At 42.4% G+C, this 14,157-nt stretch overlaps 1 protein-coding gene across 10 annotated transcripts in view; it reads right to left on the reverse strand.

Annotated features, from left to right (window-relative positions):
- Positions 1-14,157, reverse strand: part of LOC118103017 (sodium/potassium/calcium exchanger 2) — a 42,919-nt gene that overhangs the window by 15,965 nt on the left and 12,797 nt on the right. For 5 of the 10 annotated variants that reach the window (XM_035149668.2, XM_035149662.2, XM_035149664.2 and 2 more), the window contains exons 3-5: positions 8,930-8,977; positions 7,759-7,867; positions 5,068-5,082 (exon numbers count right to left, since the gene is read on the reverse strand). In XM_035149668.2, coding sequence (XP_035005559.1) covers positions 5,068-5,082; positions 7,759-7,867; positions 8,930-8,977 — 172 coding nt within the window. The remainder of the gene's footprint in view (positions 1-5,067; positions 5,083-7,758; positions 7,868-8,929; positions 8,978-14,157) is intronic. The other 5 variants (XM_035149666.2, XM_035149667.2, XM_035149670.2 and 2 more) reach the window with 5 other exon arrangements.

Genomic DNA, 14,157 nt, shown 5'->3' on the forward strand with positions numbered 1-14,157 from the left:
ATGAAACCCGAACAATTAATTTGATTCCCTTACTGAGGCAGTTTCCCGTGCTACTGTAAATAGACGGTCAGCACATCTGCACATGATGAATTAGCGTGGAATTCAAACCTGCAGCAGAGCAGCTGAACGTGAAGCGGGCAGAGCACAGAAGACACCGGGCCGCAAGGGTCCGCCTCCCACAATGCCCTTTGTGGTGGAAAGGTAGCCCGCGTTTAGAGCACTTCTCTTTCCAGTTTTCCTCACTCATAGCTTGTCGCCACATACTAAACAAACAAAGTCTCGCTTTTACATTATAATTAATATTATAGGTGGAAAATACAGTGCCCACTGTAAAGGGTCAGTTCATCGAAGCTCTTTTCATTTCTCAACAGCTATAATCCAGGTTCCGATATATCTGTCTACGAAATCTCTGCTTCCACTTCAAAACAGTGAGGGTGAAGGAAATTATGTTTTAGGTGCTCAAACCCATAAAAAATCATAACTACATCTTTGTAAAGACACTATAGCTGCTTTCAGACATGCACTGAACTCCAGAGATTATCCGCACTTTCTCCGGAGGAGGTGCACGTGAGAACGCAAAGTGAGCGGCTCCGGATTAACTGAGGACTTTCTCCACCAGCCCCCCTAGCGTAAAGTCCGTAGAAAGAACATTTTAAATAAACCAAAAAGAAAACAAATGTGTTTAATTGAAAAGTGGTGCCATACAAGTAGAAGACACAGATGAATGTGTCCAGAGAGTTTATGCTGATAAGAGCCGACAGCGGTGTCGATGTGTCGCAAAAAGAAATCACGTGATCACCGCAGCGGAATTAATACATCGCTTCCTGCCTCTGTCTGCTGCACCCAGATCCTCTCTCCTGAATAATGCTGAGGAGTTGTTGCTGTTGTGAATGCGTCTGAGCAGAGAACCTCCAGCTGCATTGTGCGTGTGTGAAAGGCAAAATATGTCTGACAACTAATGACCCATTGCTTTGAGCCATTAACTATTCCACCAAAGAAGTAGTCCCTATAAATATGCCTAGTAATAATTTACAAGACGGACATAATTTTAGCACCACCCTCATGGCAAACAGCATGTTCAAAACCCATGTCATGAAAAATGTAGCTGTTTTAAATTGTCACGGTCTCTCCTTCTGCCACTCAGCTCCTGCGTGTATGTGGTGCATGTGTGACTCTCTTTCTGTTTAAACAAACGTTAAGCAAATCCAATGCGTTTTATAATCATAGTCCCTGTCTTCTGAAGAGTTTTGTGCGTGTAGTGGGTGTGCAACACAAGCGCTGTATATGCCCACATGCACGAATACTCGCCTCTGCCCAACAGTGGGCGACCGCCCCACTCACATGTGAGAGGATTATGGTGCGAATCTCGAGCCAAATGCGAGACTTGGCCGCCCTGAAAACACAATCTAATGAGATAAAAAACACATCCCGCTCCCATCGCAGTGTCTTGCTCGTCTGCTGCGCTCCCAGACAAGTGCCGCAAACCCATATGATTAGGTGACTTGGGTTTGAAGTGCACTCTAACTTGTGCTACCCTAAGGGGGAATTAACCCACAGCACAATCACCACCCCCCGCACAGCCGCCTGTTTGAGAGACAGAGAGAGAGGGAGACTTGTTGTTGTTTACCACGGGCCCTCTTGTCCTTGTTGCGTGACCTCTAAACCTCTGGTGAGCCGTGTACGAGACAGTGTTTGCGTGTGTGTGCATGCCCGGCCTGTCTGCTGGGGGTTGGTGTGACAGGAAAATTCACAGTCTGTGCTGAGGCAAAAAGGCTTTTAACATTGATTTTTTTTCACCCGCCCAGCACAGGGAGGCTCAAAGGGCTGGGGAGATGTGTGTGTGTGTCTGTGTGAGTGTTGGTGTAGGAGTATGGTTGGAGGGATCATGAGTTACTAAGTGTAGTCAGCTGGCCACAGTTACATAACATACCGGAGGTGCGATTATGTATCAAAACAAAATAAAAAAATGGGAGGGCAAGGTTATCAGGCAATAAGGGAGTCCCCATGAATATTATCATATATTAGAGGAATGTTTTTTTAAGAAACACACCTTGCTTGTGGTCTTCAGAGTTAAACGAGAAGATGCCTTCCTCTTTCATACATGTCCCTTTAATATGAAGTCGGATACAGCAGTAGCTTAGCTACAAGCACCTCTCGCATTTTATGTATAAAATAATAGTTTTGCGAAAGTTTGTGGTTTTGTGGAGCTGGTCGGTATAGCTGTTTTCCGTTTTGCGAGTTATAGCTTAATATTTATAGCACAGATAATATAATGGTATTGATCTTCACCTCTATCTCCTGGCAATAAAAGAACATTTCCCATTTATATAGATTCATTGTTTACAGACTCCGACATACAGAGTATTTAATCAGACTGATATTGTCATTTTCTTCAAGAATATGCGACAAAATGTGATTGTACATCGCCTATTTTTCGGGATCCAGACATAAATGCATAACAAAAACATTATAGATTAACAATTTATGAAACAAGGGCTCATTAGTGTCCAATTACAATGCAAATTCAGTATATCATTTTAAATACACATGAAGATGCCACCATTTCACACACTTGGTGTATGTGTCATATTTAATGTACTTTACAAAAGTGTGAAGGGAACAGTAGTAAATGGAGCATAAACCTACAGCTGCATATCAATATATATCTACATAAATGGAAAATATATATCCGTTGCACAAGGGGTTGGAGGTCAGCAACATTGAGTGCATTATTGAGCTGTGTGATCAATGGGGCCCTGGGTCACAGACAGTACTGCTGGAGAGAGGAGAAGGAAACAGTACGAGGCAAATTGGAAATGCTGGCTGGATTCATAGATTTACTCCTAGCACTAAATGGATATTAAAATAATAAAAAGTCATGGGAGAGAAAGCACAAGCCATCATGTAACGTTGCGTTACATCTCTTTTTGGTGTAAATGACCTGGTTTCATCTGAAGAAGAGGTCGCCATTGACTTCAATTGTATCCGATTAGGCTGCAACAAAGTTTACCCCTTAAACTCCAGAAGTGTTTTGTGGTCTCAAACACTTCTGCATAGTGGTGAGTAGATAAAGGGTGAATTCTTTATTTTTCTGTGAACTATCCCTTTAAAAAATGAATCATTTCAAAATGACCCGACATCAAAGATGTTCCAGGCAACATTGGCACGTTGAGCAATCCTTCCAGGACATCTCAGATAATGATCTGCAGGGAAGCATCTGATGAGATGGCTGCTCGGCTCCGCCATTTTTATAACGCCGCACTGCGTTGTCACACAGCAGTGATGTTATGTAGAAACGAGCGGAGACAGTCAGATATCTGAAGTCAATACCAGCACCAGCTAATAATATTGTCTCGGTTCTTATTAAATATTTATACATTTCATTTCACACAAACCACTCACTTTACTTAAAACATTTCATACAAACCACTATGTTGAAAGATGTATATAATGTACATACTCAGCATTTTCTTATTTAATTTATATTTTGTATATTTATTCTATTGCCTTTTTATATTTCTTTATTCTCTTGGCTTCCTCATTCTGACTTGCCTGCTGCTGTTATGTGTGTGGATCAATACAGTTTTATCTCATCTTGTTTCATTAATTATCCACGACGAAATGTTTTGCGGCCATATACAGGTGTTCATCTTCTTCCATGAGGTCGACTTCAGTCTTGGGTATGCACGGAGTCGCCATAGAGTTCAGATCTTGGGATGAAATCTTTCTATTGGGGGGTTTGAGCCAAAGGCGTGAGCGCAGCCTGCATGCTGAGTGCTGTTTAGGGGGCCAGTCATCCACTGAGGGCTCAGACAGCAGACTGAGAGCCACTCTGCCCGTCTCCCTCCCCAGCTCTCTCTGTGGTTCAATATTTTATGCCACTCCTAAGCTATATTGTCTGTAGCTCCACGCTGATGGAAAAAGAGATGCGGGAACTTGTACCTGGAACTGACTTTACCAGACTATTTACAGTGTTCTTTCCACCAAAAAACATGCAGGATTGAAGGTCTCTCATTAAACTGAAGGCCTTTCACTTGAACGGAAAAGTTGTTGAATCGGCTAATTGTGGAAGAAACTGATTTTATTCCATTGGCATTAATTGTTCTGTAAAGCTCTTGCTGACAAAGGTCCTCTGCAGAACCCAGTTGGCACACAGATGCGGCGCTTCTGGTCTTATTGTGGCCCACACAAAATGGATTGCGAGCCTAAAGTTGCCCAACTGTTGTAAAAATACCAAATGTGTCCCAAATATCCCAAAACAAATGTGGGCCTCTTTGGGCAAACACACGGTGTTGTAGGCAAGGTGTAAACGGGATGTGAACCTAAAGTGGCCCATGTGGTAAATTGGGAATGTGGCCCAAATATGACAAAACTAGTTTGGGAAACCTATGGCCCCTTTGGTTGACATTTGGTATTGCTATGGCGTATTTGTGGCCCAGATCTGGCAAAAAGGAGCAGACTGCACAAGTGGCATCATTCCATGCGGTATTTGGGCCGGATGGCGGTTTTCAGTGGTCTAATCTGGGCTAAAAACTATTTTGCTATGCGGGAAAACAACTTTTCTCTATGTTCCCAGTACATCAGTTCCTTAACTAAGCACAAAAATTGAGAGAATCTCCTTTCAGACTCAATAAATGCAGTGTAAAAGACCTTCCAGAATCATCAAGAACATAGAGTAGAGGGACGGTGTTGGCAGGAAAACTCAAACCACTCGTCTTAGGCCTCTACCTGTGTCGCAGAGAACAGTAACACCAAGCTAGAACAACAAGCAGTTCACAAGAGGAGAGAGAGGATTAGGGATAATGAAGAAAATCAATGCTGAAATGGTCACAGAGGGTTTCCAGGGAGAATACATCCACAGAAGAGAAGGCGATATTTGAAAGGAGTCTGCAGGGATGGACAGTACAGAGTTGACATACAGCACAGCGGCGCTTAGGGAATGTATACATAAGGGACACGAAGGGCGAGAGAACTGTCTCCAGGCTGTTGGAATGAGAACAAACAGATTTTTCTTTTCTTTTTTGCGGAGGGAAGGTTGGGGATACAGAAATTAGAGGGGTAACTCACCAGAGTCAGCAAATTCTGAGGGGACAGTAGAACAAAGAGAGATAGGAAGACAGAAACAGAGAAAAAATAAATCCAGGTGATCTTTAGTTTGATAGGGTACATTTAAGCATTGATAGGTATTATTTCAAGACGAGAAATGGGTGCGACATGTGAAATTAAAAGAGTCAATAGCACATTTTATTGTGCTGGTAAATGTATTAAATGATTCAAATTTTGAAGAATAATTTGACATTTTGGGGGATAATGATTTTGCCTCATTACTGATTTTACTCTCATGTGCTAAATATGAAGTTTGGGCAAAGAGATAGTTATCTTAGCTTAGCATAAAGACAGCTAACAAGGCTAAAATAAAAACCTGCCAACCAGCACCTTTGAATCTCACTATGAAAATGGAAGTTGCAAGAGATCAGGAAATAGTCTGGAACGTAACCTCACATAAGAAAGAAAGGGACATGAACATGTTTGCAATCCAACCTCTGCCAACATAGCAGGATAATACTGTGATGAAGCAAACCTTTTCACTGTCTTTGGTCAGTCACAATATAGATTCATTGCTGCAGGAGGAAGGGAGTAATGAAGGAGTGAAGAGTATATTGGAAACACAAACACACACACACACACACACACACACACACACACACACACACACACACACACACACACACACACACACACACACACACACACACACACACACACACACACACACACACACACACACATACACACAGGCATACACACCTCTAACTACGCCCACTTTAAAAGCCTAACAAGAGAACGGTAACCACTTCCCAGCACTAGCAAAACAACCCTGGACTCTGCCTCAGCTCAGAAGCGAAGATGACTTTATTTCGAGAAACGGCCTATGAAAAATGGATGGATGGAGTCCTGCCAGCTCCCGCGTGGCCCCGCTGAGCTACACTTAGAGCCTAAGAGCAGGCAAGGACAAGCAGCACAGCCTCCATCTTTGATGGATGCACCTGCTCCGGCTCCCTCCACGCTGCGAGCTCGCCAACAAAGTGCTCCTTTGCATTAATGATATCTGTAACTGTGCATAGGACACGGTCACTAGAACCTCGCAATCAATGAAATTATTTATCGCTTCAAAACAAATACGGCCCGTGATGAGTCCGTCGTTCCATGTTCACTGGAGCAGGTGAAAACTTTCCAATGTGCTAAATGGAAATTTCTAAATAATATATTCCAACCAAGCTGGGGCCCGAAGGGTTGCTTTTGTTCTCTGCGGTAATTAATTCAATCCTTGCGTCATGTCACACTGCAGTCGATGTTTCAGTGCATTCATTTCCAGTCTGTAATTTGCCAAAAGACTCATCGGTCAAATGTGTTAAACTAACATCCTCACATTTCTACTGTTTTCTCACAGAAGCAAGAAATTGCCTTTTTGACCATTTTGAATCAATTCATTTTTATGACGTCGAACAAGTAGTAAATGCGTCACTCTGACATGATCAGTGCATGTTGGATGTGCCTGTGGAGACCATATGACAAATGGCTCTACACGGAGCAGCAGGCTGGAGTATGTATAGCCCTCTGCTGTACATTTACAACCAGCCATTCCGACTTCCATTCCGACTTCCATTCCCCCAGCAGGCTATGATTTACATTTTAATCACTCAGATGGAAAGATGAATACACTCAGACGGGACGCCCGGGATTCTGTGTACGACAATGATTTGATGCATGTTAATGGGCACTTTAAAGGTCCGTCTTGGCATGGCGTATTAATCTTTCCTGAGCTGACTCATTCCAGGTTTGGCTTTCAAGGAATGCAAAGTCATTTCAGAGATAGCCCCTGCCAGAGAGGCAATACAGAGTCTGACTAGACACAGTTTTATGCTCATCACTGGCTTTTGGACCTTGTCCTGTGTGAGAATTTGTTGTTAAGCAACACTGATGCTTTAAAACACTGAGCATACATTTCTGTGAAAACTAGAGACATCATCCGACATAAGCTGGTATTAGCTTTCAACATTAATATTCATTTTTAGGGATTAGGATTCATCACATCATGAGATGTTCCTTCCGCACCGAATTCAAACACCTTTCACCGAAGCTAAAAAGCAAGACTCTCTAACGAGAAATTCTCCAAACCCGCCTTAAACCGCTGTTGCCCATCCCCCCCCCACCATTAACGTACAGTTTATTCTTTCATCTTTTTCATGAGAGTGGGATGACACTGCACCTCCCCTGCCGTATTAACATATTCATCCCCTGTGCCGAGCACTGACACTGCCGTTTTACATTTCCTCAAGCTAAGCTAATGGGCCTTCATCTTGGATTAAAGGAAAATGATCTTCCACCTCGGCTGTGCTCTGACACAGCACTAAGCTCGTCTCGTCTCGTGTGGACCGTTTTTAAAAATGGATCAATTCAATCTTGGCGTACAGCATAGGGGCTAAAAAAAAGGATTTCTTGATGTTGATGGTGGAGACTCTGGATTTGAAGGGCTCATGGTGGTATTTGCAAATGATTGAAGCTAATATTTCTATTTCCATTGCTTTCTGTAAGTTTTCAAAACCTTATTCACATTTCCATTACATCTGAAAACAGAATACAGGTCATTTCAAGGGAGAGAGAGACAGAGAGATAGGAGGAACATCTGCACTCCACATTCTGGGGTCTTTGAGACTTGAAGAGTTGTGTCGTCTGTGTACGGTTTGACCGTCTTACCTTCACTTAGAGGGTCTAATGTGTGAATCATCAGCTGGAAAATGCTGTTCCTCATCAAGCTGTTGTGCAGGGAGGCGGAGCTACCCCCCCTCTGCAGCCGAGGCCTCGCCTGCGAGAGGAGAAACAAGGTGTGAATAAAACATCCTGCTGCTTAAGATGGGGCTCTTCAAGTATGGCATGCTTTCTCCTCGTCCAGTAACTGGATCTTATTTTTGTCAAAAAGCAAATTAGCCAATCACAAATGCTACTTCTTGTTCAACTAAAAGGAAACCATGCTCTTTAAAGTTAATTTTTATTTACATTATAAAGTATGATCATTTTACATACGTGTGCTGGACTCTTGTTCCTTTAGAACATTTCAAGCTCAGAGATCAGGATTCATGTTACTGCAACATTTGTTCATGCATATGCTCCACCACCTCCAGTCATGCTGCTGGTTGGAATAAGATTCTCTAATCCTCTTTTGCATAAAACCTCTAAGCAGAAGTAAAACAAGCACAAAGCACCACAGCATCTTAGAAAACACGAGTCCCATGTGTTGACACAGGCATCTGCAGTTAAAGTGGATTTTTCTCCCCCAAACCAAGGTCACACCTGCAGTTCAAGCTCAACTCGAGAACTGTGGGAAATTAGGCACCGTTGCAGGAAGCAGCTGTTTGGAATGTGTCCGCCTTTGGTTGCCCACAGGTAATGCATGAGCACAGGAGCTGTCAGGTGCTAATTCACAGGCCCATATGGGTGAGAGAGGGAGGGAAGGGAGACATATGAAGTGGCATGGCTTGTGTTAGGGTCTCGGAGGCGTGGCTTCTCAATGTGACCCTGACGATTCTCCTTCTGCTGCTCCGTTTTATTTGCTTCCTTGACGATGCAGGTTCCAATTTTTTTTTTTCTCGAAAAAAATAGAAGCATTAGAAGAGTCTAAAGCTTTCTCTGAACACGCAGCTTCCTTGATTGTCGTTAGCTTGCTGTGTACAAAATGTAATTGTCACATAAAAGAGGTTCAGAAACCAGACGGAGTTGCTCTCTGCACACAGGGAGGCTGAAGGTTAGAGATAACGGTGCACGTCTCGTTCACAGTACCGGGGGAAGACAAGTTACGCTACTACATCTACATAGAAACGGGGACAAACATTGAAGCAGACAGGAAGAGTGTCAATCAGACAGGACCTACCGACAGCTTGCCGTCATCCTCTGGTGCCCCAGGACTTGCCTTCTCATCCAACACAAAGAGAAGACGTAGTAAAGGTGGGAAGAGGGAGAGAAAGAGAAAACAGGACATAGATGTGAAGCATACCACACGCAACCACACAGACAAGACGAATAGATGATAAAGAGAGACATTACGACACGGTTACAGAGATGGAGATGACTGACTGTGATGGAAGTGGACAAGACTTGTGGGACACATTCCTCCCCACTACTGTGGCTGCCCACTGTGTCAGTCGCGAGCTGAGCGAGATTAGACGGTGTCGACTTGCATTTCCTTGAAATTCATTCAAAATGTTGTTTCAGTTTCATTCATTTGACTCAAGGATGTTGACTCGTATCAATTCCAGGCACATCACAGTAGCACAGTTAAAGTAATGGTGATGATGAAGGATAAAACTTTTTAATAGACCCACAATTTTCACTACAGCTGTGAAAATGGAAAATAACATTTGATGGTTTAAAATGTTGTGCCCCTGTCTTAGTTTAGTCGTTTGTTTAATCCATACTCAAACTAATAAAGTAAAAGTTCTCGTTTTTAGTTAGTCAGTATTTAGGTAGTCAGTATTCTATCTTTTTCCCATCTCCATTTGTATTTTATCTTCTTGTCTTTGGTATTTACTCTTTATTGTATTGTATTGTATGGATTTACAATAGCATTTCCTCAGTGGGCACCGTGTTTATTGCTTTTGTTCTGTCAAGCCCTTTGTGTTGCATTGTTTGCATTGAGAATGCTACATGAATTAAGTCTGATTACTGGCTTCTTGCTCAGCTAATGACATGAATGTTCTTATCTTATTAGTTCTGTCTCAATCTGATGAAGTGTAACTGCCTCAAGAGTCGAATGCTGTTAAATGGTAGTGGGTATGTGCCACATCATGTCAAACTGACTCCAGTCTGTTAACAATCACTCAGTTCTCTGCCATCGTTCTCAGCGGGCCTTTTTTTTTTTTTGTGCCATGTGCAGCACTGTAACACGGTCTATTTTTGAAACAAAAGCCTTTCACCAACTGTCTGACTGAACTGCGCTCACTTAATCTCCAAAAAACACGAGTGTGTGTGAAATAACAGTCGCTTAAGGCCTCTGTTTTCAACTACAAACACAAAGCTTTTGTTCAGATCTTAGCATATCCAGGCTTTGTTTCGCAGCCTACACAGGTTTCATACAGTAATGTGTAGAACGTGTGGATAAAGTGGATTAATGCAGAAATAAATAAATTCTAATTGATCTTGTGGATTTTTTTAACTGCACGGCAAATATACAAATTTGACAACACGGCCTTCGGGCTTGTCAAGTGATTCATCTGCATGCTAAATGACGGAGCATCGCACTGAATCACAAATCTCTCGATAACAGGACGGGGGAGAGTGGTGTTAACTTCAGTCCACGAGGTGAAAGCTTTCGTGGGTGTTAACATTCCTCACGACAGATTTTCTGGATTTAAAAACACAATAACTATTTGGACTCCTTTTGTTTTGCTCATCAAATCAAATTAATCTCAACTTGTCAGAACATTTACTGGGGAGCTGGTTTCCTTGTGAACATCAGTACCCACTGTGCTCCACTGTTTAACAGCTCGTCATTTTCTATGCATTAGGTTAGCTGCACATCAGTTATAGGAATGTTGGAGCTGAAATTATACTTTTCCCCAAAAAATTGAACAGAAGTTGAGCTAATCCAGAGATTTTCCATCATGCAGCGATTCAACTATAACCTCATAGTCCCCCCATTTTATATCTCCAGGGAAATTCCCAGCACACTCCAGGTATAATTTTTCACTTTTATTCCCAACCACCATCCTCAAAGGAAAGTCAGTAGGGTTAAGGGGGGGACAGGTGAATGTGCCAGATAGAGATTACACCAACGGGCTGATCATTAAGCCAGCGTTAAATATTATGACTAATAATCACAGAGGGAGATTAGTATGTTCCCGGCAGTTTGTGTGTTCTCTAATTCCAGCAGCTCGGCCGTACAGTTCTTACATAATGTCACATCAGAATCGTTCTTGGAAGCGGATCAGCTGAGGGAAATAAATGTTCCTCTGCAGCCGCATTCATGTAACGACGCGCTACAGAGAATTATCGACCGACAGTGTGGCATCAAGCAGAAATACTTCCGCTTTCAGCACTCAAATTGCCCACAGCTTTAAAAAAAAAAAAAAAGGAGGGGGTGGGGGTCAGGAGGAATCGAAGCGCGCTGCTGAAACGCTGAGAGCGGAGCTGGAAGTCCTGACTTTCGAGCATCAGCGGCGGATTATACATCTTCTCGTATGAAATCTGACGGGGCACAAAAGGAGGCTATTTCTGGAGGAATTTGATTTGCATTTTCCTTTTATGCTTCGACATCCAAGCCAAATTACTTCGGAGAATAATAGCCTCTAGTTTGCCAATGGTTGATTAAATCCATCATAGCTGTGCTTTATCCCTTAAATCCTTGATTTACTCCTTAATATATCCCTAGATATATTAAAATATACAGGAATAGTACTTAGCCTTACTGTTCATCAATCTAATGAGCCACTTTCCGTATCACTTCCACCACGTCTGTTTCAGTGCTACTCGGTTCTTCGGAGTTTGCAGTCATCAAATGAAGGCAAGGGATGTTACTTCTAACTGTCACTCTACATCCAAATATACTGTCATTTCCAGAGCATTAAATCAAACTTCCAAAACGCACACAGCATCACGTGTGAATGTTTTTGAACCGATTTATCTCATTAAAACAATAAAGTCAACGTTTTTTTCCTTACTTTCTAACTTTAATTGTACTTTATAACCATATAACCATATTTTTGACAATTTGCCATATTGTAAAATATCTTAAATGTATTTTCAAGAGATGCATGAGAAACATTAAGCTATTGCTGGGATAAAGGGAGCTTAGCTTAGCATTAGCAGTGGCAAAAGGCAATAGTATGTTCCCCTGCTCTAAATTATTTTTAAACTAGTGCAGCTTTCTTTTTAAGACAGACAGACCGATTTCTGGATTTATTAGATAGATTTAGGGGTTAAAATGTATATTTCTTATTTTTTTAAGATTTGAAATGTGCAAGTCAAACAGTCAAAATCTAATCATGATTTCGTAAACCGTTAAAAATGTATTTTAATGGTTGTCACAAGACCATGTGGAGGAGAAGTGCACAAGCCAAGCGTGAATCTGAATTAACAGCATAGTAAGGATGGTTTTGCATGACAAATCGTATCGAAAACTTTTGTGACTGTGGGTTTTCTATAAATAAAGCATGTGTCAGCCTGCGAATGTAAAGATCTGTGAAAACCACACTGCCCGGCTTGTTACGCAAACTGGAAAAGGGAAATCTTGCACAGCTCCGGGCGTTTGCCTTCACGTGCGCTTACAGTCGGCAGCCTGTCTGTCAGAGCATGACAGGACGCCCCTCGAGATTTGTCCATCTAGATTCATCGCGTTAGAGCTAAACTGTTGAGCAGCACGACGAAGCAGCATCTCTCTCTCTCTCTCTCTCTCTCTCTCTCTCTCTCTCTCTCTCTCTCTCTCTCTCTCTCTCTCTCTCTCTCTCTCGTTTTGCCTGGAGACGATAATGATGATCTTCGAGGAAAAGGAGGGAAAAGATGCACAACAAGTCAAGAAGCCATCCACTTGCTAATTAGTAACCCCTTCATTTTTTTCTAACAAGCAGAACTAATTACAGGAGCTGCCACGATGCTGATTTCCCACAAGGCAGCGCTCATCAGGACTGAGCCAAAATTGCTTCCTCTTACCCCCCCGCCCCGTGAACCAATCAGACTCAGGCTTTTGGGAGACTAATGGGAGAAGAAAAACTGCTGTGTCATTTTTGCAAGTGACTGTAATGACACAAAGCGGAGTTTGAACGGGCACCCGGTTACGTTTCCCCTTCCCTTAATGATAATGCTACAAATGTGGTGATGCTTCAGCGGAGCGAGAGCATGAAGTGGAGTAATGACCTCCTGATCAAACCCGCTGTTCGTCATTCCCGTTAGATCAGTGCTGGTTTTGATCGGCACAGGCGGTAAACAACACAAGGCCGGTGTCTTCTCTGCTGTCGATGAGGGAAGTTTCACCTGTATATCTGGATTTTTATCCTGCACCTCGTCGAACGCGCTCCCACTGCGTCACGCTCTGCCCCAGATTTTTTATTTAGCTGCCCTCTCCTGTTTATCTGTATGCTCCGAGAGTGACTTACTTCTTGTTTTTGGTTTAGGTTTATATGGTGCTGCTATTTCCTCATGCTGAGACTTTCATTTTACAGAGAGAAGGGCTTTCTCAACAGCAACAACCAGACCACAATCCATTGTTGGCATGGTCCAAATCTAGTTGCCCTAAGGCATTTGGGTAACCTGCTTTTTCCCCCAGGTATTCGTCACAGGGCTAAAATGTAGCCTCCACAGTACTTTCCAGCTTTCTCAGTATTTCTGCAGTCTTTGTTTAGTCTGCCAGTCACTGATGATGTGTTTTTTCACTATTTTATAACGTCAACAAAATCCGAGCCACCAGTAGGTGAAAGGTATCTGCCGGTATTTGTATTCAAGTTGCCCACCAATGTAAACTGAAAGCACAATACTGTACTGCTGCATGGAGTCCACCTTACACCACAAGGGCACGTAATGTCAACAAGGACGCGTTTTGTGTTCGTCAAATCAAGAGGGCTTCAAAGCATGTATGAGCAAATAGTGCATTTGTGAGGAGTCTAATGGATTAATACAGTTTTGATATTGTCGTGAAATTCATGGCAACAGGACAGCATTTGTGGGATTGCCTCGAAATGGAAGGATGATATGGGGAATGGAAGAACACATAAAAGTTTAGTACGGATCCAGAAATTAATTTTCCCCTTTCTTTAATGTTGTAAGATTTTTTTCAACATTGTTATTTTAATTTTAATGACATTATAAAATATAGTATAAAAGTATAAAATTATTAGCAGTCTTATCCTTTAGTTTTAGTTTAGTTCTGCAGTTAAATCCTACTTTAATATCATGGTGACCCGGTAAAGTCCAGATCAAAATGAGATAATGTTTTGAGGTCAATTTTCCCATCGAGACAGCAACCACTACTTTTATTCCACCTCACCCACATAATCCTGACCAAAGACCAAAGGCTTTGTTTAGTCGTTGCACTGTCAGCACATACCGTAGTCACTTCCGATCGAGTGAAAGAGCACACACACACGCACACACACGTACACACACACACAC

Source organism: Hippoglossus stenolepis, chromosome 23, assembly GCF_022539355.2.
Source record: "Hippoglossus stenolepis isolate QCI-W04-F060 chromosome 23, HSTE1.2, whole genome shotgun sequence".
NCBI lineage: Eukaryota > Metazoa > Chordata > Actinopteri > Pleuronectiformes > Pleuronectidae > Hippoglossus > Hippoglossus stenolepis.